Source organism: Fistularia commersonii, chromosome 2 (assembly GCF_037954325.1).
Source record: "Fistularia commersonii isolate RoL2024-O1a breed Wild chromosome 2, RoL_Fcom_v1.0, whole genome shotgun sequence".
NCBI lineage: Eukaryota > Metazoa > Chordata > Actinopteri > Syngnathiformes > Fistulariidae > Fistularia > Fistularia commersonii.
This window is the reverse complement of record NC_141285.1, coordinates 16,163,898-16,187,596: the sequence shown is the minus strand read 5'-3', so window position 1 is coordinate 16,187,596 and position 23,699 is coordinate 16,163,898. Positions and strand designations below refer to the sequence as shown.

The window sequence follows — 23,699 nt, the reverse complement described above, 5'->3', positions numbered from 1 at the left end:
CACAAGCATATATGAAGGTTTATCTATACATACTCTTATTAATACTTGAAACCATTATGATAATTTTCGCACTTGAGATAATCCATAATTTTCTATTGTGTGAATTATAGATTATATGGTTAAGATCATGAGACAATTTTTAAAGTGTCCCACTAAGGAAATTATATTTATATTGTATATTAAGGCCTAGTGATTTCTCTTAATCTACCTGAATGTGCATTTGATTTATGAACGGAAATGCCATTGTACCCTGTTCAATTGTTAAGGAAATGTGTATAGTAATCATTGTTTTTATTCAATGGTATTTAGATTTTTATACTGTAAAGTAACAAATAAGTTGAATACTGACCTACTGGCCTCCTGATTTTATCCTCGAAAACAAGGCTGTTTTCATTTATTTGTTCTCAAAAGCATAGACAGTGGATGTATCCATGGCCAAATGGTTTGCTTTGTTGTCATCATGTGCGTACTTTTAACTGGTTGTCATCTAGATGATCCCCAGCAGTGGGAAAACATTATCAATGTTGATTTAGCCCAACATTTCACGCTAGTATGTAGACTAAGAAACAGAAGAGTTTGGTTTGGAAGCTTGTGGCTCATATGATCAGTGAACTTGACAAAAGTATTACATACTAACAGAGTGATTAGTTTACGCCAACACGCTGAAAAGGGATCTTTGGAGGTTTTACTGTCCAGTTGACCAGAAACCAATGACGACCCAGGCAACAATTAACAACCCCATACCTTTAAGTTCTGCCCGTCGAAAGGCAGAGATCCGCTGACCAGTGTGTAAAGGATGACTCCGAGACTCCAGACATCCACTTCTGGTCCATCGTACTTTTTCCCCTGGAAAAGTTCTGGTGCAGCATAAGGTGGGGATCCACAGAAGGTGTCCAGCTTACTGCCTACAGTGAACTCGTTGCTGAAGCCAAAGTCAGCTATCTTGATATTCATGTCCGCATCTAGTAATAGGTTCTCCGCCTGAGGTGTGGAGACGGATAGAAGTGAAAGTTGAAATTCCTAACAAAACATAGTGAGTTATGGGCAGAATCAAGTGTTAAATTTAATGTGGAGAGAAATAATTTTGATTCTCACCTTTAGATCCCTGTGTACTATCCTCCTCTGGTGACAATACTGTACTGCAGACACAATCTGGAATACAAAACACACACAGGATACAATACGGAGTACATAGCTGTGAATATGTATGGCAGGCTTTCAATTAAACATAGCTATATTTTCATTTACATTGTGTAAAGTTACTATTGTACTTAAAATAGAATATGACCTAAAAACCCCGAGGGTCAAGACCTTCACTTTGGTAACCTCTAACTTTATGATTCAGAAAATATCACTCGTCGAAGCATGGTATATATATTTATTAGTTAGATTATTCACTTTGATTGAGTGAAATACAATCTTATAGGTATTTGAATTCGAAAAACTGTGGTCAAAGCAACTGACAGTTACATTTCAAGCTGACATTACCAGAGAAATAAAATTATAAATTCATTTTTCTTCAACAGGGACTGCACTTGTGTGCAGAAATGAACAATTGTAGCTTTCTGAATGATGCTTTATAAAGCACACACGCTGCCCACACAGTCACAAATACTTCATGTGAGTCATTTCAGATGAAGCGGATGCACAGTGAGGATGAGAGACTTGCTGCAGATGCAATAGCGCACCTTGAGCACCACTGGGTGTCAGGGCAGCTTCTGCAGTGTAGGAGCAGCTCTCAACCCCTCTGCTCTGAGACCGCGCCATGTGCAGCGCACAGCTTTCCTCTGCAGTCTGTGACGAAGCTTGATCTTGGTGCATGCAGTCTTTCCTCTAAACACAGTCATAGATTGATGACAGAGGTGCAAACTGATGACTCACCTGTCTGAACTTGGCCCGAGCCTCCTTCTCCTTCATTCTGCCGTGAGCCACCAGATAGTCAAATACCTCCCCTGGAGTAGATGGACAAAATATATATTGTTCTTCCATGTTTTTGATTAGCACTACAGTTTTTTTTTGTATGTAGAATGAAGTGCTGTAAAATAAAATAATCTCTCAATTTATTATGAATTCTTATCATTTGTTGAAAAATGCGTTAAAAGTTAAAGGTTAAACTACATATAGGCAGTTTAAACTCACATCATGATGCACTGACACTTTTAACAGTTTACTCACCACCACTGGCATACTCCATCACCAAATAAAGTGTCTTCTCCGTCTCGATCACCTCAAATAATTTCACTGGAGAAGATATTGGAAAAGGAAATTAGAAAAGCAAAAAACAGATATGAAGTAAAAATGGCATCTGCTTAGGTCAAAGGTGCACCTCTATATTAAAGTCTGAATAAAGACTCAGTACTATAGTATCGAGAACACTTTTGTTAACGTTGTATTAAAATAAATATTGTACTGAATGACTCATAGAAGGATGGGATTTTCACCAAATTAACACTTAAATTTAGTGACCAGTAAAGTATCTGCTACGAGCTTGAATAGTCAAATTCCCAACTTTCTTGCAGCTACTTAATAAAATCTAATGACTATGATTAACTGCTTTATGAAAGACAACAGTAAACTGATTGTCTACTGGTTTTCTGATTCCTGATTGTTCTATGGGTAAAATGATAGGTGTTTCTCATCTTTGGCCTGGAACGAATGCAACAGTGTTATCTAATTCTCAGTGTCTATCATGACTGCTTCTTGGTGTGGATATCCTGTAATGCAGGATGTGTTTGACATCACTGAATAATTATGTCAGGAAAACACACCAGTGCTCAAAAGTTATTGATTGGCCTTCAGTAGTCCAATTCCGATGAATGAGAACAATTTTGGAATAGATTTTCAACTGGAAATATAGTCTCGACTTCCCTCCCCAGGGAGGATCTTTCTATGAAGTACAACTTTGATGTTTGGTGAAAAGATGATCAGATAATCCCAGTCTCAAAACATTATTTTTTTTTCTTTGTGATCATTTACTGAAATATTGAGCAATGTGAAAATTATACTGCAAAGTGGACACTTTCATTGTTATTTTCATGTTCAACATTGGAAATAGACAACTATAACCACATTTAACCTACCTATGTTTGGATGATTCAGGATTTTCATTATTCGGACCTCCCTGAAGAGCTGTGGATAGACAGAAGAAGCAGTTTCTCAAGGAAAGCCACAAAGAATAAATGAATGTAAGTACAGAATAACCCAAAGAAATGTAAATGTAACGCAGCTGATGCAGTGACGAAAAAAATGGCCAATAGAAATGAGGGGTACAACTCCAAACCTACTGCATTAGATTCAGCAGCATCATACTTTCAGCAGTAACAAACTGTCCTGCAGTATAACAGCCTGAGAGGCACTGCAGTCTAACCTTATCATCTTGACAAAAACAAACATCAGCAAATCACGATGATACCCAAGCCGTACATATAGTAATCTGAGGACTTACTGGAATGGTAAGACCCCTAAAAGGAGAATCGTGCAACCCTGTCTATATTCTAAATAACTGACTGTTGTGACAGTGTTAAGTCATGACTACTTTAAACAGTGTTTCCTCAGTCTTGTCATAGTTATTTCATCAAGTGAGTTCGTCTCACCACTTAGAGGTGCTGTTGAAGCCTTTACACTCTGCTGATTCCGAGCAGAGTACGACTGAGGCTGTGTTGAATAATAAAAAGACTCACTGAACGGGGATTTACTGGCCACTATTAGCCAAGGCAGAGCGTAGATTTTGTACTTTGGTTACTCTGATTACGCAAAAGTGGTCATGGGAGACACTTTCATCTGCCATTTTAAAAATTAGAAAACCGATAATGATTTCAGATGTCACAACTTCACGATGTAAAGTTCAACCGGGAAATGGACCGCTGTTGTGTGTATGCATGTGAGAGTATGCGCGTACATGTGACTTCTCAAATAGTCTTTTAGGTCTTACATAAGTACAAGGATTGTCAAGGTTTCTAGGTCATCAGACACAGCTGTTTCACCAAGCAAGCAGTACAGAGTTTGGGACTTCTTAACCACAACATGCAGGTACTCTCTTCTCTTTTTGTCTGTACTTGCCTGCCTACGTCTCACTCTCTGACAACAACCATCTCCTTCAACTGAGCGCATATACAAGGTCATACGCTTGCACACTGACGCATGTAGCCACTCACACATTACGAATCCAGTGGGCCTGTAAGTTCAACTCCAAGATGCTTATGGACATAAATACTTGTAACTTCATTTCAAAGGTAAAAAAAAAAAAAAGATAAAAAAAATATAATTTTTCTGCCACAAAAATATTACTGTTGGAGCTCACCACACAGAGGCACCTTTCTTTATGAATTTGTAAAGTTATTACTGTTTATTTCAGTCCATTATATCAGAGTAAAACACTGCAGTTTCAAATGTCCATTTAAAAATAGAAATCCATAACATATTTATTTATTTACTCCGGGCCTTTTAGAACGACCCATTTGAAGTTATTTGCATTCCTGCAGCCTTAATATTTTGAATGTGGTGAGGGCCCATGTTTTATTTTCCACGATCATCAGCTGCTATGTTGAACCGACGTGCTCCCCCAACGTTAACGAGATAATTAGAGTGGAAACACAGTGACACAATAACCAGAAGATGTCCTGCAGTAAAAACATAGGGACCACAGACAAATTTCATGTGCTCTTAACATAGGACACATCCATCAGCGCAGCTATTCTTTAAATTTGTGAGCGTGTCATTGACTAAACAGTTGGTGTCTTATCTTGGTATTGGTCTTTTCACAGTGTCTCTTTCCCTCTTTCCCTCTCTCTCCCTCTTGTGTGCGTCATTGCCCTAAAGCCCCTCACATGGCAAGCATGCGTGCAGCCATTTGAAAGAAAAAATGAGAACAAATCTGAGAAGGGCCGTGGAAAACGACAACAACAAACACACAGCCTGTCAATACCAGCTCAATAGGAACGTTGCCAACATGAAGGTTGACGGGATATAACGATTTTAGGATCTTTGATCCGGTCCAACAATGCCAATATCTACAGGCAAATGGGTGGACCACAGCATGGCATAATCAGTTTTACGATCATCGTGGACAAGGCGGCCGAGCACTGGACATTTGACCTAACTTCCTAAGAGCTAAAATTTACCTTTGTCGAGGCAGAAAATAATTAAATGACGAGCCACAAGAACAAAATGTGTATCACACACATGAAAAAACACCAGATCCAATGTGCTCAGTAGTCTGTGCCAGTGACCTACTTCCAGCCACCTAGGGCCACCCAGATTCCCAAACTAGCCTTAATTACAGCAGAGTCCCCTTGCAGAAGCAGCAGATATCAGACTGGCAACACTTAGAGAAACTGTCTGGAGTGTTTCAGTCACACGAGCACAGCTGCTCATTCAATGTGGAGATTATCAATGATGGAAAAATAGCCCACAGGACCTCATTCCTCCGCTGGGATAACGTGAACATATTATTCATAAGCCCAAATAGAGCATAAAAATCATTTGGTGTAACAGAATGTTTGGTTTGTTTGACTAAGTCAAAAAAACAGAGAGAAAGAAAAATAAGCTGGCAAACAGTCAGAACCTCAGTGTCACTAACATTCACACAAACAAAGGATATGTAAGTGTAATACTTTTAAGATTTTTTTCAAGAGAATTTCTGAACGCATTTAGAATTGATAGCAATTGTCTCATGCTCAAGTGTAAAGGTAAGTAGTATATACATGGCCATGTGCAGAAATGGGTTTTATTAAGGAATGTTATTCTTTAGAGTCATCATGCAGAAAAATACAAGTATAAACTAAAGAGACAATACAAGTTTCAAAGCAATGTTGGAAGATTGGTAACATGGGAGACACAAAGACGAGTGTGACTCATGTTTTCAAAGGAAATTCAAAGATTCAATTATATTGAATATTTGTGGTAACTCAGCAGTTACAAAACCCAATCAAGTCTTCTGATTTCTTTTTAAGGCCTAACATACTGTTTACCAAATTGAATCGGAGATGATTTTATAGAATTGCAGCCACCCGGCAGGCTTTCTCCAGGCCATGGTAAATCATAGAAAATATATGATAACCACCACAAGAATCTTCAACATTATCTGGCTTAGGTCGATTAAATTCCAAATACTTTTATTCACGAATATTCAAAAGACACATTCTACATCTTGTCCAGTCATGTGCTTTAGTCTGTAAGGATTACCGGGTATTCAAGGATAAAGACTGAGTCAACAGATAGGCCTCAACCAGAGCAGCTTGTCCCTATTAGGAAAAACTGTACTGTCCTTTTTGACACATTTTGGTTTTACTAAAAACAACACCAAACATAAAGAGACTACAGAAAAACAATTCTGTAAAATAATAGAAGATAAATAATGACTGATTCATCATAATAGGGGTGAAATTTTGATATGTTTTAAGCTTCTGATAGGAGGTAATATCAACTAGTCCTTCTTTCTTTGAATTAATGCAAACAGGAAGCAAGGGCACTATAAAAAGAAAAAAAATGTAATTTTTAATGGGATCTATCTTCAATCTTGAGAACGATTAAAATTATGTCAATTAAAAAATGTAAATCTTAGCACCTGCAATACTTGCTTTGTTTGCCAATGTGGGCAGACAACAGGACAGTCTGTCCAATAACATTCCACAACTCTGAACAAGACCAAAGATCCCTTTACCCACAGGCTTGACATCATTTCATTGGCTAATGCAGAGTGGCAGGCGCAAGATACACATAAACAACAGCCATTAAAAGAGCTCGACCCCATGGTGGGGTTTTTCCAACTGGCAGAAAATGCATACATGTTGCTTTAAATGCTGTGAAAATGGATGGATGGACGGATGGCCCAAGGGAGGGACGGACAGACAGACAGACAGTCACCTCATCACACTGAAATATGGGATGTGAAGATTGCAAGCTGATGTTCGTGTTTAGGAAATATGTTTTCAGTGATTGGCATAATTTAATTTCCTGACACGGTCTCAGTGAGGTAAAATTTGAATAAAACTCGTTAATAAAAGCTTAGTGTGCGCGGAGTATGCAGCACTGATAGGATGACATGTTTAATTTGTCGAATCTTTTATTATCTTATAAGCAACCATTCATATTTACAGATGAGAGAGCGAGAGACAGAAACAGAGACAGAGAGGTGGGACTAGAAGCAGTGACAGAGGGGATTAACTGAGAGGCCTATTTTAGGGATAAAGTGCCTAAAAATCACAACAACATCAACATCCCTGATCACAGATGACATGTGATGCATTTCCTCTGGGGGATCTTAGGAGGTGCACTGGAAGCTCAGTTGACCTCATTTCCTGTTATAGTGAAAGCACTGTGAAGTCATGCCAGGCCAGAGAATGATATTGCTCAAAAAAAAAAAAAAATAAAAGCAAACAAAAACAGACCCATTCTTTACATTCATTTAGCCTTTTACTTAGTCCTTTAACATCAAATATATGACTGGAAACATTGAAGGTTAACAATAAATCCAACAAAGATTGCGATAACAGAGATTTTAAGATTAATGTCGGCTCTTTGCAACAGTGATGTCACCTAAATCCTACAGGACGATAAGCAGGAGGCCAGCTTTGTTTGCATCATTGCACATGTATGAGTGATTGTACATGGGCAGATCTAGGCATTAATGCACATTAAATTTTTAGACTTCTGCTAGCACACAACCTCAGTATGAAGCAAAGGATCTGTAACTCTGCATCTTTTCGATCAGCTGTTTGTACGCTGATCAGATATCATAAATCTAATTACTGGATTTTTGGGACTGCTGAAGAAACTTTCATATTCAAGCATATAAAGAGTTACATATGCAAGCATGCAAAATTATGATTAAGTGGGAGTCTGCAGCATGAAAGAGTGTATCATTTTTTTGCCTGTCTAATGTTCCTGTGATTCCATTTTAGATGATGGTGAGACCAGCAATGGTGTATGGTTTAGAGAAAGTTGTATACGGGAAAAGACAGTGAGCAGAGCTGGAGGTAGCGGAGCTAAAAATGTTGAGATTCTCTTTGGGTGTGACAAGGATGGATAGGATCAGGAATTAGTCCATTAAGAGAGGAAAGCACATATTAGTTGTTTCGGGAATAAAGAGAGAGACGCCAGACTGGGATGATTTGGACATGCCCAGAAGAAGGATAGTGAATAGGCAGAGGGATGCTGAGAGTGGAACTGCTAGTCAGGAGGCTAACTGCAGACCGAAGAGGAGATTTAAGGATGTAGTGAAAGAGGAAAATGAAGTAAGTCGGAATGATAGAAGAGGTTGCAGAGAATAGGGTTAGATGGAGGGAGATTATTTGCTGTGGCGTCCCCTGAAGGAAGCAGTTGAAAGTAAAAGAAAATGTAAATCTTAGCTCATAAGTAGTAAAGGTACACCGGTTGCTGTGGTAACTGAGTTGAAAGTATAAAACACACCCTTTGAACAAATTGACCAGTTTTGTAATATATTCAAATATGCTGACATAGGAGCAGCAATGAAATGCCCTTCCAAAATCAATGTTGTGTCACTCAAATCTTGAAATCGAAATCTGTTCCACTGAGCGCATAATCATGTATCGCATGATAAAATAAATTTGAGATACTGATGTAAATATATGCTTGCATACTGAGATGGTTCGGTCACGTACAGAGGAGGGATAGTGAATATATTGGTAGACGGATGCTGGAATCGGAGCTGCCAGGCAGGAGAAAGACCAGAGAGAAGATTTATGGATGTAGTGAGAGAGGATATGAAGTTAGTTGGTGTGAGAGAGGAGAATACAGAGAATAGGGTTAGATGGAGAAGGTTGATTCGCTGTGGTGACCCCTGAAGGAAAAAGCCAAAAGGAGAAGGAGAAGAATGTAAATATATATTTGATTAAAAAGCAGATATAAGGATGACAAAGTGACAAAATCGGCAACAGTGATGCTGTAATAGTAATAAAGTAATATAGTGTATCGTAAACTCTGTATGGAGTATATATTCCCAGTTTGTCCTGAGCATTTATGTTAATCTCAGAACAGAAAAGAACAGAGCAGAACAACGGGAAAAGACAAAGTCATAATAGACTTCTCAGAAGCAATAAAGAATCCTGCAACCTCTGCTCTTCATTCATGTAAAGATACCTGAGTCACCAAATCAATAGCTCAGCAACCAGTTGCTTGTATCTGCCTCTTGAAAGAGTCAGCTCAGCAATACACAAGGCCACGTTTATCCTTAAAATGCTCAGAGGAGTAAAATCAATGTACGTATTGATGACCAGTGTTGAGAAACTATACAGATGACAACTTAATTGATGTTTGATGGAATACTTAAAATATTATTTATTTATTTCCCCCACCTTTAAACAGGAATCTTGGCTTGAAATTTTCCTGCTGCTCTCCCAGGGCTGGAGTCATAATAGGAACAGGGAATGCTGAGCAGCCCAGACACCCTCAAGGAGATTTGTGATTTCAGTCTAGACCTCTAAACAAGAAAAATGCCCCAACAAAAACAACTAACCAAAGATAAAATACTGGGAGCGGTGATGCCAGGGAGACTTGCTGACATCACCGAGGTCGAGGGCAGTTTGTGGCCAGGGAGCGTTAAGATGGTGGTGGTCGTTGGAGGCTTCACTCTGCAAGGAAGCTTGGTATTTGTTAAAAAATTATCCCCAATATTCTTTTAAAAGCCCCCAAGTATAACCTCCATTTCCTTCTCATACCCAAGGAGGATCTTGAATTCATCCATTGTTTGTTTTTTTTTCACAAATACATTGACTTTAGGCTGAATTTCTCTGTATTGCAAGTCCTGCAACAGTATGCACCAATAGGATCAGAGATAGCAAGCTGACAAAGAAATCCAAAGAATTGAGAATTTTATGTGAAAACTGATGAAGGATTAAATGACTGGAAATTTATATAGGTGGCCCTATACAGCTGGCCCCTTCTGTAACCCCGTATAGCAATCTTTAGAACTACAAGATGCTGATATAAGCCACTACATACATAGTCATCTCACAATTCAGCTGTAACAAATAACACACGCAAGGACCAAGATAATAATAGCTCACCCTCAATAAAATGCCAGAGGACTTCTACATATTGACCCTCTCAGATCTACTGCAGCTGACATCTGAAAGCCCCACTGAATAATTAATCAGGGCAACCTGATTGGTCTGCAGTCTCACATGTCTGCCCAGCTACGTCCATCACTTGCAGCCGATAGCTCGACCCGCCAGGTATGTAACCGCTTACAACCTAATCAGGACTGAGACTGGTTGTTCAGTTTCTATTCAGAACCTTATAGCTGCATGCACACACACACACACAAACACATGCCCACACACACCCTACACCCCCTAACTGTTCATTAACGTGTGCCCAGATTAGGAACCTCATAATGTAGCGTTTAACAAAAGAGCTCACGCAATGAAACTAGCCGCAATCAGATTAGATGTGTATGGAACTGAGTGCTGTAAATTCTCATTCACTCTCTGATTAGCTGAAGAATTATAGTTGGATCCCATTAAGATCCGAGTCAATTACACCTGTGCTTTGTTAATGTTGAACAATCCCAGTACAGAATCATGCTCGAAATTCACTGATAGAACATGTTCTTGCACTACAAATGTGCATGTTGGATTTCAGTCAAAGAGAAAATTTGGTTGCACCTTCACCTGAATAAAATGATGCATTTGTGGATTAACATACATTCTATTTCTAGACCAAGTCCACTAAAAAAGCAAATGAGACATCAACATCATTAGCAGAAGAAAATCCAATGACCCCTTTGTGTGATGACCAGGGGGTGCTCTCCTTCGCAGCCAAGCGGCCAGTGTTAAATTTGAACCATAATAGTTTAAAAATAATATTCTTGGCAAGCAAAAGCAGGGTCTTCTTTATTTCACCTCATCAGATTTTAACAGGTTAAAGTCAAAGAGCATCATAGACAAAACGTGAGGTGGCACGAATCTTTTAAATGTGATTCCTTTGACTATTAAGAGATATATGAATGTTTTGAATGTATCTGTGGATCCATTTTGTGATTTTCATTTTACACTGAAATCATCAAATACATTTACTATATTACATTTATTGTTTACTTCTCCACAGATCACTGCCTTGCAAACAAGACATATTTTTTGTATTTTTACAAGTCATTCAAAATTAAGGGATGCAATTCGCAGAGTGATTATAATAATGATTATGTAAGGTCACAGTTCATGAATTTTTGTTGAAAGATGGCAATTAAGACTGGCCTCTATGGAACATTTGTAACAATGTACCATAATTCTCCTGAGGCATCAACAGGAAATCATGTCTATGGAAACCAGATGGTAATCCAGACAAACTTAAATCATCATGTCTCTGGCCAAACCGTTATATCTATTAATGCCCAGCTGAAAATTTTGAATCTTAATGTTTGGCAATCTCTACTGGGACTGTGAGTAGATGTGGGCAAACTCAGTTAAATATTGCCTTCTAGCACACAACTCATTCATGAAAAATATTTAATGTAAGCAAGCAAGTTCTAGGTTGCCAATGGGGTTTTACAACAACGAACCTACTTCAACCTGTTTGAAGTAGGATTGGTTGTTGTAAAAACCCATTATTATGGTGACACACAACACCAGCTGCTTGCAAATTTGAGGATAAAGTACTACAAATACAAGACTAGCCTTATGTGATAATGTCACAACCATGTAGAGGCATCCTTTAAGACTGATGCATTATTTTCAGATATAAAGCTGACAGTAGGTGATGTTGGCACACATTGTAGCAGCAACCATCCTTCCACATGGTCTACCATTGGGATTGTGTGTGTGTGTGTGTGTGTGTGTGTGTGTGTGTGTGTGTGTGTGTGTTTAATCAGCGGAAAACAAGCTGGATTTGGACCCAGTAATCAGGAAACAGCCCAAACCTTTCGCTGTAATTGGTTATGACTGGTCGAAAGGGGTAAGTGACAAACATGCAAGAAGATATTTTTAGAAACAACTAACCACAGACCAGTAAAATGTGAAGAGCACAGGGGGAACGAGATGTTTAATAAGCCTTTCGATCTGTCCTGACTACATTTGATTACATTATGGTCAACAGCAAAACCCGAGTTCCAGGACTAAAGAGCAAGGATGGTGAATCCTCAGAATGTGAAGACAAAACAGGCAGCAGTAATGACAGTTGTGTGAACATGAAGTAATTAAATGGCAAATTGGCTTACCTTCTGTAGACTGGTGGGGTTAAGTTGGGTTTTATCTATAATCTTCACCGCCACCTAGAAAGATGAGCCAGGGAGACAATGAAAGGAGAAGAAAGGGAATGGGACAGAATTGGATGCAGACAGAGTGAGATAAAAGAGAAGACAGATGTCAGATTAAATTTTCAGTATGCAGTTGTGTGTTTGTTGTATTGTGAAAGTGTTTGTTCAAAAGAGCCATCCTCATCACACTATTCCACTCTTAGGTGGCCTTGTCACTAAATGTCACAATAGAATCAGCAAACACACCTTAAACTCCTATTAGAGGTAAAGCTCAGCTGACAGAGATTTAGGAAAATTGGTTTATGATCCAGACACCCTTCAGCCCACTCCGTGTAAACTCATGTGAAAATAGGTGTCTTGTGTTTGCCGGAACAGGGTGTTAGGAAATAGTTAAAATAAGCAGACGCTTTTGGAGAGAATATGATGGAAAAACAGCAGCACACACGAGCAGACAGTTTAGCAGAACAGAACAGAACCCTAGAAAACATGAGAACAAACATAATCACACCCAGATAAGTCTGACATGTGTCCTCCTGGCATATCAAAACAAGTACATGCAGGAAGAAGATGTTCTCAGGAGGGCCCTCGAAGGAAGCTGTGGTTTCTGGATTGGATGAAGAAGCAATAACATCTCGTCAGATGGTCAAGAACCAATCAAGATTGCAGAGAATACTCAAAGAAATGTACATAAGCTGAGGGTGAGATAGGTTCAGGGTCCTTCTCTGCAAGACCTTCTTATGCCCCTACACTGTCTACCGGTAGCCACCCACATCAAGTTCAAGTCCCTGGTGTTTGCCTACTGGGCAATGAATGGGACAGCCCCATCTTATCTCCAGGATATGGTCAAGCCACATGTCCCTAGCCGTCCCCTCCGATCTGCCACCGCTTGGCGACTGTCCACCCGATCACTCAGAGCCCTGGCTGCCGATCAAACCGGTCTCGGCTCTTCTCTGTCTTGGCTCCTCAGTGGTGGAACGAACTCCCAAAAAGATCAGAACAGCAAGTTGCTGCCCATCTCTCGCTGTCAGCTGAAAACATACCTCTTCATCAAGCACTGCCATACTAATCACACTTAGCCCCCCCCCCGCAAAAAAAAAAAAAAAAAAGGATGAATGTATGTATGTATATGGTTCTGAGATGGCTATTTGGTTGAGTGGCCACTTCTGACTTTCGACTACTGATACTTCGGATCTTTGGTGATTGAATTGCATGTATTGCAAGTCCCTTTGGATAAAATTTTCTGTGAAATGACTGTAATGTAATGTAAAAATGTAGTGTAAAGACATCTGGGGTTGCATCCTGTCAGGCGTCAAGTTGAGAATCACCAATGCATACATGATTGTAATTGTGCTTGAATACTAACTAAACCTAAGTCTGATCCTGATTCAATTGCAAAGTGTCTTCCTATGAGATCTGAAAGCTGAACAAGTGGCAGAGTACATGACTCCGAAGGTCAGTGATCTACGGTTGGCCAGGCAGATCTTGCTGGGTAGCAGTCTGATCCATCCATCTCAATAATCATGCCAAAGTGCAAACTGTAACAGACCCAGGAGCTTAGAAACTTCCTGAGCCAAACTGCAGACTCACCAGTAGCCCTGCACATTTTATAGTTTTGGAACTGATAGATTCATTTTGAAAAACAATCCATTACAGTAGAATTATTTTTGACGGGCATTTGGCTTTGGTCAAAATCATTAGTAGTGCTCCTTTTTGTCTGTTAAACAATAACTCTGTACTTTAATGAAATAGAACAAAAGAGTAGCAGGAAATATATGTGAAAGCTTATTTTAGAGCTGAGTCACACCAGAGGGCAACTCTCCCACAGTTATTTATTGCTCAACGATGAGGTTTGGTTGGTTGGTGTGAACCACTTTAGGCAAGTTTTTATGGATTTTAAGGAAACTTTAAATGTCTTTAAATGACATCAATGTACTTAACTGGTGCTTTTGATATTTTTCATTGCACTGCTTGTAAATCCTGACGGCTTACAAAAGCCTATGCAAACACACTTCATTAAATAGACTTCACTAATATTTATCCACTGTGTCGACTTAAAGAAACCAGTATTTCCGAGCTATACTTTGTATGTGGCAACGATGATAATAAAATTATTTGCCATAATAGCTCAAAACAGGAGACCGTTGGTACATTCAAACTGTTCCTGTTGAGCCTTTGAAATGCAGTGTATAGATACTTAGAAAGCTTTGATTAGTCTTTCACGAGGCTTTTATCAACAGTTGATTTCTTACAGATGATGTGTTTTACGCATAAAACAAATGGAAACATGTTTAGCTCACGACGTTAAATGATGGCCTGCTGATAATTGCATCCAACTGCAACTGCTGAGTATTTTAATATTCTGTCTTAGTCAGATTTAATGAACAAGTAAGACTTACCCCAAGTAGATTGATATTGGTATTGATTGTTGTTCATCATCATCCCTGATTGCACACTGTCAGAAGAACAGACATCTTTTGGAGTTTTGTGTTTTTTATTTTTTCAACTAATGAGCTGCTTTACTTTAAGGGAGCTGAATAAGGTGAACCTGACAGGACTGAAGCATGAGACTGAATACATATAACTAGAATAGGCAAGATTCTGTAGGTTACAGGTTCGAAATATTGGTTTACTACAATGAATGTTCAACTCTTTCAAACTGTTTTGCACACTGACGTATTCACCTGCAGTTCAGCCGAGCCAAGGTCTTAGATGCATGGTATACTGTGATTTTCCCCATTAAAATAAAAGACTACACACTGTATGTTCAGTAATCCCTTTTAAGCACATCTAATTTTAGGTTACTGCACTTGAGCTATTTTAATCGTTCTTCTAAACTTTGGAACTTTTCAGCAGCAAGTAGTAAATTTGTTTGTGTCCTTGATGCAATATCAAACATTGCTGCTGTCAATACAGCCTTTTTGAAATTTCTAAAGAAAATCCTTTAAAAAAATAAATGTGTCTTTCACAAATTTTAGAAAGATGAATCTAAAGTATGACACGAATTGAATGGAACATGGGACAAGCCTCTGGGATGAGAGGTGAAACCTCTTCAAAGCAAAAAACTCAATCCAGTTGTCAGGATAAAATTTGACAACAGGGGGCAAAGTTCTAAATAAAGGTTACAGCTGAATTCTTTTTAACTCCACCTACAATATACAGGTAGTGTTTGTGAAAGGGTAAATACACAAATGCCTACAAATGCTCCTCTGTCAAATCTACCCTTCTGACTTGTTTCAAGTTGGCAGTTGGCACAGCAACTTTATTAAAGTACTATAAATAACAGTTACTGCTTTATTTCTCCTGTGTGATATCTATGCATGTCACACAGGCTGACAGAGCGTGAGATCAGTGTGCCGGCGAAATTGCTAGAACTACACTGTGTTGGTATGTGCAAGTTAGATTTGTAAGTTATCTCCTCTCACAGTCCAACAAAGAATTCTCTACATGCTGATCCTGAAAAAAAAAAAAAAAAGACAACTGATGCAGCAAATCAAAAACCTGAGATAATCCATTACAGTTACAACAAACTTAATATCACAGCTGAGCAGTCTACTATGTATTTGCCCGTATTTAATCATGGTGTGCTGCTTCATTTCAGCACTCAATCCTCCACCCTCCTCTTCTCTTTGTGACACATCCGCAGGCGCAAACAATAACTGCTCTCACAGTAGTGAGGAACTTGAGCTGTTTACAATTCTTTGCATGCATTTACACATTATGGCCTTGAAAATAATGTGTGCATGAAGAGTCTGCAATGTTCCAGTTTATGGCAAAAATAATAACGAGTCTTGTTCACTACAGCAATTCTACCATCAAATGGTACAAAACATTAAAACTGTGCTGTGCAATATTATGAATATCAAGAGGATATTGTTTGAAAGTAGTGATATTTTAGTAGTGATATGACTGATAGTTATTCCATGTAATCTAAGTTTCTGCTATTGATAATTAAATTAGATATCGAAGCCCACATGGCACTATGATAAAAAACAGAATATTAAAGAGACTTTCATAATAAACATGATTTGTCTTTTCTTTGTGTTTGTGATTAAGGTCCTTGAGTGTCAAGTAAGGCGCCTTATGTAAAATGAGGTATTATTATTGACACACGATTAGAGTGTTTGATATGAATTAAACGTTGACGGGGAACCTTAGTATTACAATCTAGATTCACTGCATGGATTATATATTTTTCCTTATTTTAAAATAACATGAATGATGGACATACAAGACTTTAAGTCATTTGGGCTCAGATGGGCTGTGTGAGTAGAAACAAAAGTGAGAAGGAGCTGGAATGGACACTGAACAGCCTCTGTTATCGCCACAAAAGCGCCGCTGATGTTTATTCTAAAACTGGAGTGAAATAAAAACATCCTGAGAAACATCATTGGACAAGATAGACCAAGAAGCATGCCAAAAATAACCAAAGAAACATTCGACATTCAAAAACTTCAGCCCCGGATACTGTTAACGAAACAGTTCTCTCCAGCATAGTTTTCGGGTCACCTCCTGCCTCCAACAGCCTCTGTCGAAATCATCCCTTCACTGAGGATTATGTACAAATGAGGGCAGAATGGCACTCTTTAACATAAACATAGCTTCTACTGTGACATGCTTACAAATTGCCTCTGAATTTCGGTCTTGACCAAGGTTTTCCACTCAGATAATTGTCAGCATCACACTAGGTGACTAGCAGTAGATGGGGATCTGGATTGAGAGATTCTCACTGCATGGCACAATTCAATGAACCACTGCAACTGTCACTGTGATTTTATAATCCTTTTATTTTTTGTCTTTTCAACTTGAAAAATTATGATTTATTTACTTTGCTTCATGTAAATCAGGAGAATATTATTAATTTCTGGATGATCATGGAGGGAAAACATCACTTTCAACTGCCACAGGCTAACATTAGCATGTTGGGCTCCAAAACAAGGATGAAAATGCATGGTTGTCATTTAAGCATTGGCCAAAGGAGCTAATTCAATCAAGGAGATTTTTAAATACAGAAATAAGTTGTAACTGACATATTCTACTGCAACTAAGACAAACATAGTCTGTGCTTAGTCTGTCTGTATAAATTACAAATATACTGTATCAAATCTGTTCAATAAATACTTGTGTGATATAGGATGAAAATACAACTCTTTCAGTGAACAGCTCAATTTTCACTTTTAACACAAAAATAAAATTCATAATAAGAATAAAAGTAGAAATGATAAGCGGGACTCACTCCTAATTAGTTGTATGTATGCAAGGTGTACAGTACCTTCAGATTTCTTTCATCAGTGCTGGCATGGCTTTCCAACAGTGGCAAAAGGCAGAACAAAAACAACTGGGGTGTGGATGGACATAGGGGCAATGAACTTGGGAGTTGTGATGGATGGATGTAATCATTTCACAAAGACAGATAAGATATAGGTTCTGCATGCAAAATGTATTTTTCAAGGGTAGAAGTAGGAGCAATGCGCTGAGACAGAACTGGGCTAAATCCAAGAGGGGGCATGCATTTAGCTGACACTTGGCACATGCGTGCTGATTCTTCCCAACTGAGCTGTACAACTGACACGCTTCCATTTTTATTTAACTATCAGTGTCACATATTAGTCCTTGCAGAAATTTGATGTAAATAAATGGATACAAAATTTTCTTTGGACAGAAACAAAATCTCTTTAAGCTTAGCCACAAATCAATCAGAATGACTAATGCATTGGTCTCATGAGGAGGACAGATAATCCCAATAAAAGCCTATAAATTACAATATTCCCACATCATTCTTTTACTTGTTCCAGGATTTTCTGCAAAACACATCAAATGTAGTTGCTCCCTCGGCATGATAAATGCGAGGGTTCAATATGTTGTAACACTGTCATGCTAAAGACACAAAAGATTCTCTACAAATACCCTCAAAGCATGACAAATTAGAGGCAAGCTGTCATAAAAAGGTAGACTCAGAATCATTTTATAAAAAAAAATTAAAAAAATAAATAAAAAAGAACTTCATTTTCTTGATTTAAGACAGTAGAGCTTGATAAGCCTTTATTTGCTTCGGTGGGTGTGATTCTAAATCTTGACAGGCTATTATGGGAGAAACCAGAGGCAAATGCTGAGTCATAGTGGAGAGAATGCAGGAGATTCACTCTAAGCAAGGTTTACCAACGACTTTCTAGAGACACATTGGGGGGACATTTTAATGTCACCCAAACCCAGAACTCCATCGCTACTCCAGTACCCCTGCTATGAATGTCCGGCAGTGGAGAGAAAAAAAAAAAAAAAAAAAAGAGATCCTGCAGAGGTGGTCACTGAGTAGACACAAGCGGAGCGCAGGTGGTGTCTATTTGTAGACCGTTTTATGTGGACAAACTCCCCTCCTATCTGTGCCCCCCTGTCAGGACACAATTCAGGCGGGGTCATGTATGGCAGTTTACAGGGAGCTCAAGCTATTTTCACGTGTCACACCACTCATACAACTTCCACTATTCTGTTTGCACGAGTAAGGTATAAATATTAGATTTCCTCAATTCAACGCTGCCGTGCCAATATTTATTTTTCGTCTCAAATTGAGAGGTGTGATGAATGTGAAAAACGGAACAGCATCAGACTCTGCACTGTTTAGCATGTAGGTGTGTTTGTTCTATTTTTTTTTGAGGATTTGACAGTGAATTATTCAGTTCCACTGTGACAGAAGGGCAATATGCATCACGGTTAATTATTCAGCACGTGAGCAACACGCAAACCATATGCTAGTCACCGTTTGCAGGTCTTGTTGGTGAAAAAGTAAAGTTAGTCATGCTGGCTCCTTTGTATTGAAGGGGTTTACATGTTCCTCTTCACATACATTTCCCTCCAGGCACTTTAAAAAACACAAACTAAAAGGATTGTGATCTCTGTGTGCTGAAGAGAAATGTTTTAATAGTTTAAAAGGTCATGTGTCAAACAATAAAAAAACTTCTGTTGGAAGCAGCTAGCAAAGCTGGTGATATATTTGAGATCTTGTCTTGGGTGAGGTGTCTACTTCTATCAATTTTTAAAAAAGCCAGGTGGTTAAGTGTGCTTTCTTCTTTCAAGCTCTTTGTCTATTTTAAGTTCTGTCGGATCAGAAAATAAGAAGAGCCTAAATATGTTAAATAATGAGATGCCTTTTTCATTTATAGGATAGTGAGAACTACACATGACTGGACAGGACAAAGGGCATATGAAAGATACTTCTACCTGAGTGTGTGAGTATTGTGTATGTGTGTGTGTGATTGTATGTGTGTGTGGTCACCCTCATCTGCAGACAAAGGACACGCCATCACATAGAAATGACTGCTATTCCCTTTCACCATCTTTTTTTTTTTCTCCACAAGTTTTTCCTGTGTTTTCTCTAGAAAGATAAATGTGCTTTGGTTTGCTGTGGGCATAATCTGCACTGCTTTGAGACTTGTTACACTCACACGGAGATACCATCAGTTTAAGGGGGTTGTGTTCTTTCCAAATGTTCTCTCTCTCTTTTTCTCTCTCAGATACATGTCTCTGCATTCTGATGAGCCAGCAAAGGCACTCAGGCACACAAAACAGCATCTGACCTTCTCTGCAAACCCTGGGTAGCATATCCAATACACCAGTTTAAGATTGGCAATAAAGGACACATGATGGATCAGTGTTGCCAGTTTGGCCAGGGAAAACATTTAGGCTTTTAGTGCTGTAATATGAGAATCTTCCCGATGAAATTCAGTGTTTTATTTTTATTTTTGCTCTTTTTAAGAAATCAGTCTATATATCAAACTCAACACAAAATCTGATGTTCAGGGGAAGTGAGTGAGTGCTGTGGGTGATGCTGAGTGAGTCAACAGATTGCAGGTCACTGTTCTACCCTTCGGGATACATGAGTTTTAATTACAGACGTATCAAAGTGGGGCATCTATCACTGACAGCTCAGAATCGTGTGAGAGTTTGTGCATATATGAGTGTGTGTCTGTCAGAGAGTGAGCGCGACAGAAGGCGAGATCTTGACCTGAACATACTGGGATGAGTAACATGACTGACTACAACATTTTCATGACAGAGGCGAATCCAGTTATGTCATAACTTGGGTTATTATCCAAAAATAGTGTTTTACAGAGAGGCTTTAGACCAAATATATTTTGCATCCCCTGCGATGTAAACAAGCTGTGCCGTTACATGCACATGACTGTTAGTTTAAAAAAATTGTCTGAAACACCGTTCAATTTATATTGACAACAAGCAGCAGTATTCACTTTTAAAGTGTAAACCTAGGACATGATGATATAGCAAAAAATTCATACAATATTCAGAGGTCCATTTTTTGGCATGCTGCTTATGTATGCAAAATAAGGTCGCAGGGTCAAAGAGTAGTTTGATTACACTTATATCTGAATGCCTACAACATGACACTAACCATAGAATTTTCCAGTATCTGCATAGCGATTTGCTGATTTTTGGCTAAATTATTCCAGTTTTCGGTTTCTGTCTTAGCACTCAATTTTTTTAGTACTTACCAGCGTTTTGACGCAAATAATGAAAATAAACGATGTGTTGACGCCTCGTGTTTGTTAGAAATGTCGATATGTAGAAATTGATAAATAAATGAAGCAAATTTTCTTTTAGCACAATGATCAAATTCAATATACGCCAAATTTTGCATTACAAGAAAGTATGATGTATGACAAGAGAAGTAATGCAGAAATATAACTCACCTCTCGTCCAGTCAGGACGTGTCTTGCCAACTTCACCTTGGCAAAGTTGCCCTTCCCAATGGTTTTGAGCAGCCGATAATTGCCAACGTGGGGATGCTCCTCTGTGGAAGTGAAAGAGTTGCGGCATCGCGGCAGGCTGTGGCGACTTGCAGACTTTGTTGGGGGAACTGGTGGCTCTGCAAATCCATCCACTGAGGAGTGCTGCAGAAAAGCCACGTGTTAATATCAGTAACATCCAATCCAAACACTGAAATGACTTACAGAGACATCAACTTTGTAAATCTGTGCTTCTTACACTTTCTTCACTAGTTGCGGAGCTCTGATTTGCCAGATTGAGCTGTTATCACCAGATTTTCAGGTCTAAAATGGCAGATCGATTGTTTCCGGTGCATCTGACGATATACACCATAATGTACATTGACTATATAAACCCATTCCATCTCCCAGTCAATCACATGGGAGAATCACATTATCTATTACGCCTCTCAAACACCCTCATCCCCTGGTATAGCTTGAATCAGCGCAATGATAAAATTCCAAAGAAGACTGAAATACTTTTGATAATTTTTGATGTTTTCAAAAAAAAAAATCCGTAGTACATAGCAATTGTAACAATCTTACTGTTCTACAAAAATGCTAAAAGCAAATGTCCCTCTGATAAGGCCTGTGAAGGTGAATTAGGAACAGCTTGTTGTAAGTACAGCGCTGGCACAGTCGCTGCTGGTCTGTTTCGTCTCCTCTACAACAGCTGCTGATGTCAGTCCAGGTCAGAGATCCCATGATCCTTTGCTCCTGAGCACCACACCCAGCAAGAGAATAAAGCCTTGGTCTGGTTACCCCAGCTACCCTGCTCCTGTTTCACCGGGGAAACGCTACACCCTGCAGGGTGTGCATCACCAAAACTATGCTACACCCAGACAGAGGGTGCATTTCAATGGATGCCTCAAACACACAGTGTCACCGTTTGCGCTGCTGATTGATTTGAATGCAGGATGAGAAAGCAATCTGTGCAGCTCACATGGCTTTTTATATATTCACAGCAGGTAAAATGTCAACACCTTTAGTACAGACCTGTCATGTATCTAAATCATGCACATGCAGGATGAGACCTGAACACTTGGCCTGGCCTAAGGTTCCCTGAATCAACCAAAGCTCACCAGGACAAGGAGGATTCTGTGTGTGTGTGTGGGGGGGTCATCTAAAACACTTACAATGCTATTAATTTGCACACAATGTTTGTATCACTTGCCTTTTTGTCCATCACGATGCAGAAACTGCCTCTAGGCATCAGGTCGGCCAGACGTTTAAAAAAAAAAAACAGGCACGTAAAAACAAACAAGCCAGTAGAGCTCTTCTTCTATTTTGCAGCACTAAAAGCTACCCATCTCTCTGAGTAATAAGCTGTTATGCAATGCAATTCAGCTGCGAGTGGGCCCTGGGGCTACAAGCTGGACTCTTAACACAGGCAAGGCAAGAGATGGCTGGCTGCTTTAATAGTAGGCCATGTCTGGGTCTGTCAGACCTACAGCTACTTTAGACGGATAGACAGTAACATTAGCACTCCCCTGAACGGAAGCATTGCACTGGAGAATGATCTGGCAGCAAAAATCCCAAAGTAAACCACAGAAGTGTTTAAGTTAATGGAAAATTACGGAATCTGGCTTTACACAGGTCCAGAGATTACTTATATGTACTTTATGGTGCTGCTTTTGGCACAATGAAATACAAGGCGGAGGATGGGGGGGGGGCAGACAACCTAGAGATAATTCAGGGACTATGAATATGAAGCAATCTTCGTCTCGACTGTTCTGGAAAGACTTTACTTTTATTTATTCTAATTCAAACGTTGAACCCGGTCACAAACACCACCTATGTTTTTCCGCCTTGTTCATACAAGTTGCTTCTTCTCGTGGCGGCAGCGGAATAGAGAATAATACCACCCTCCTCTTCTTCGTCTCCTTCCGCCAAGCGTGCGGTTACAACAGGGCCCAGTAGGTGATGGATGTCACATTGCGATGCTTCGGAGCGCTGCCATTTAAAAAAAAGGAAAAAGTAGGGCAACGTCCTCCCCCACCCTTCCCTAAATATCGGCCGGGAGAATACCCACGGCTACACGAACGAAGCTACACCATTTTTCTGACAGGGCCACGCCGGCGTCCAGCCCCGGCACACTGACGCAGTGCGTTGTTCGGGCTAGCTTCATTGTGCACACAAACCGGTGCAGCCCAGGGGCGAACTGCACCCTAGCCCTCCGGTCGCCATGCTAGTATTCCCGTCAAAAGGGGGTGGGTGGAGGGGGGATAGAAGGAGCGAGAACCCCCGGTAGCTCATTGGCCGAGTCGATTCCTCTCAACCTCGAAACAGCGTTGCAATCTCCTCCAACCGAAAAAAAAAACCAAAAACAACATAAAATTGTCCGGAATTTCCGCTTCCCCCAACTGGACCATTCGCCGCCGGATAGGAGCACTTACGTTCTCGGTGTCACGCTCGTTGACCGTTGGCAATGGCGTTCTGGTCGACATCTTGTGTGCTTTCGCAGGCCGCTAAGCGATGCGGCGGGCTGGGCAGAGCCGACGCTGCGCGGTCGGTCCGTCGGGGAGAGCGGCTGCTACGGTCCCCTTCTCCGCATCCCCCTGGAAACACCGCAAACAGCGGCGGTTTTTCTTTTTTTCTTTTCTCTTTTTTTTACCGCAGCATAGCTCACAACACGGGGGAGGTGGAGAAAAGGGGGAGGGGGGGGGCGAGGAGACGCCAGATGTTCTTATATTGGCTTTGTGCACTTCCCCCGT

The 23,699-nt window shown here is 39.8% G+C and overlaps 1 protein-coding gene across 4 annotated transcripts in view; it reads right to left on the bottom strand.

Moving 5' to 3' along the window:
- mark1 (MAP/microtubule affinity-regulating kinase 1) overlaps positions 1 to 23,699 on the bottom strand; it is a 32,319-nt gene extending 8,620 nt beyond the window's left edge. For all 4 annotated transcript variants that reach the window (XM_086170489.1, XM_086170499.1, XM_086170507.1 and 1 more), the window contains exons 1-8: positions 23,382 to 23,699; positions 20,911 to 21,111; positions 12,173 to 12,226; positions 3,081 to 3,129; positions 2,176 to 2,241; positions 1,882 to 1,952; positions 1,096 to 1,152; positions 745 to 981 (exon numbers count right to left, since the gene is read on the bottom strand). In XM_086170489.1, coding sequence (XP_086026615.1) covers positions 745 to 981; positions 1,096 to 1,152; positions 1,882 to 1,952; positions 2,176 to 2,241; positions 3,081 to 3,129; positions 12,173 to 12,226; positions 20,911 to 21,111; positions 23,382 to 23,432 — 786 coding nt within the window. In that variant the 5' untranslated portion in view covers positions 23,433 to 23,699. The remainder of the gene's footprint in view (positions 1 to 744; positions 982 to 1,095; positions 1,153 to 1,881; positions 1,953 to 2,175; positions 2,242 to 3,080; positions 3,130 to 12,172; positions 12,227 to 20,910; positions 21,112 to 23,381) is intronic.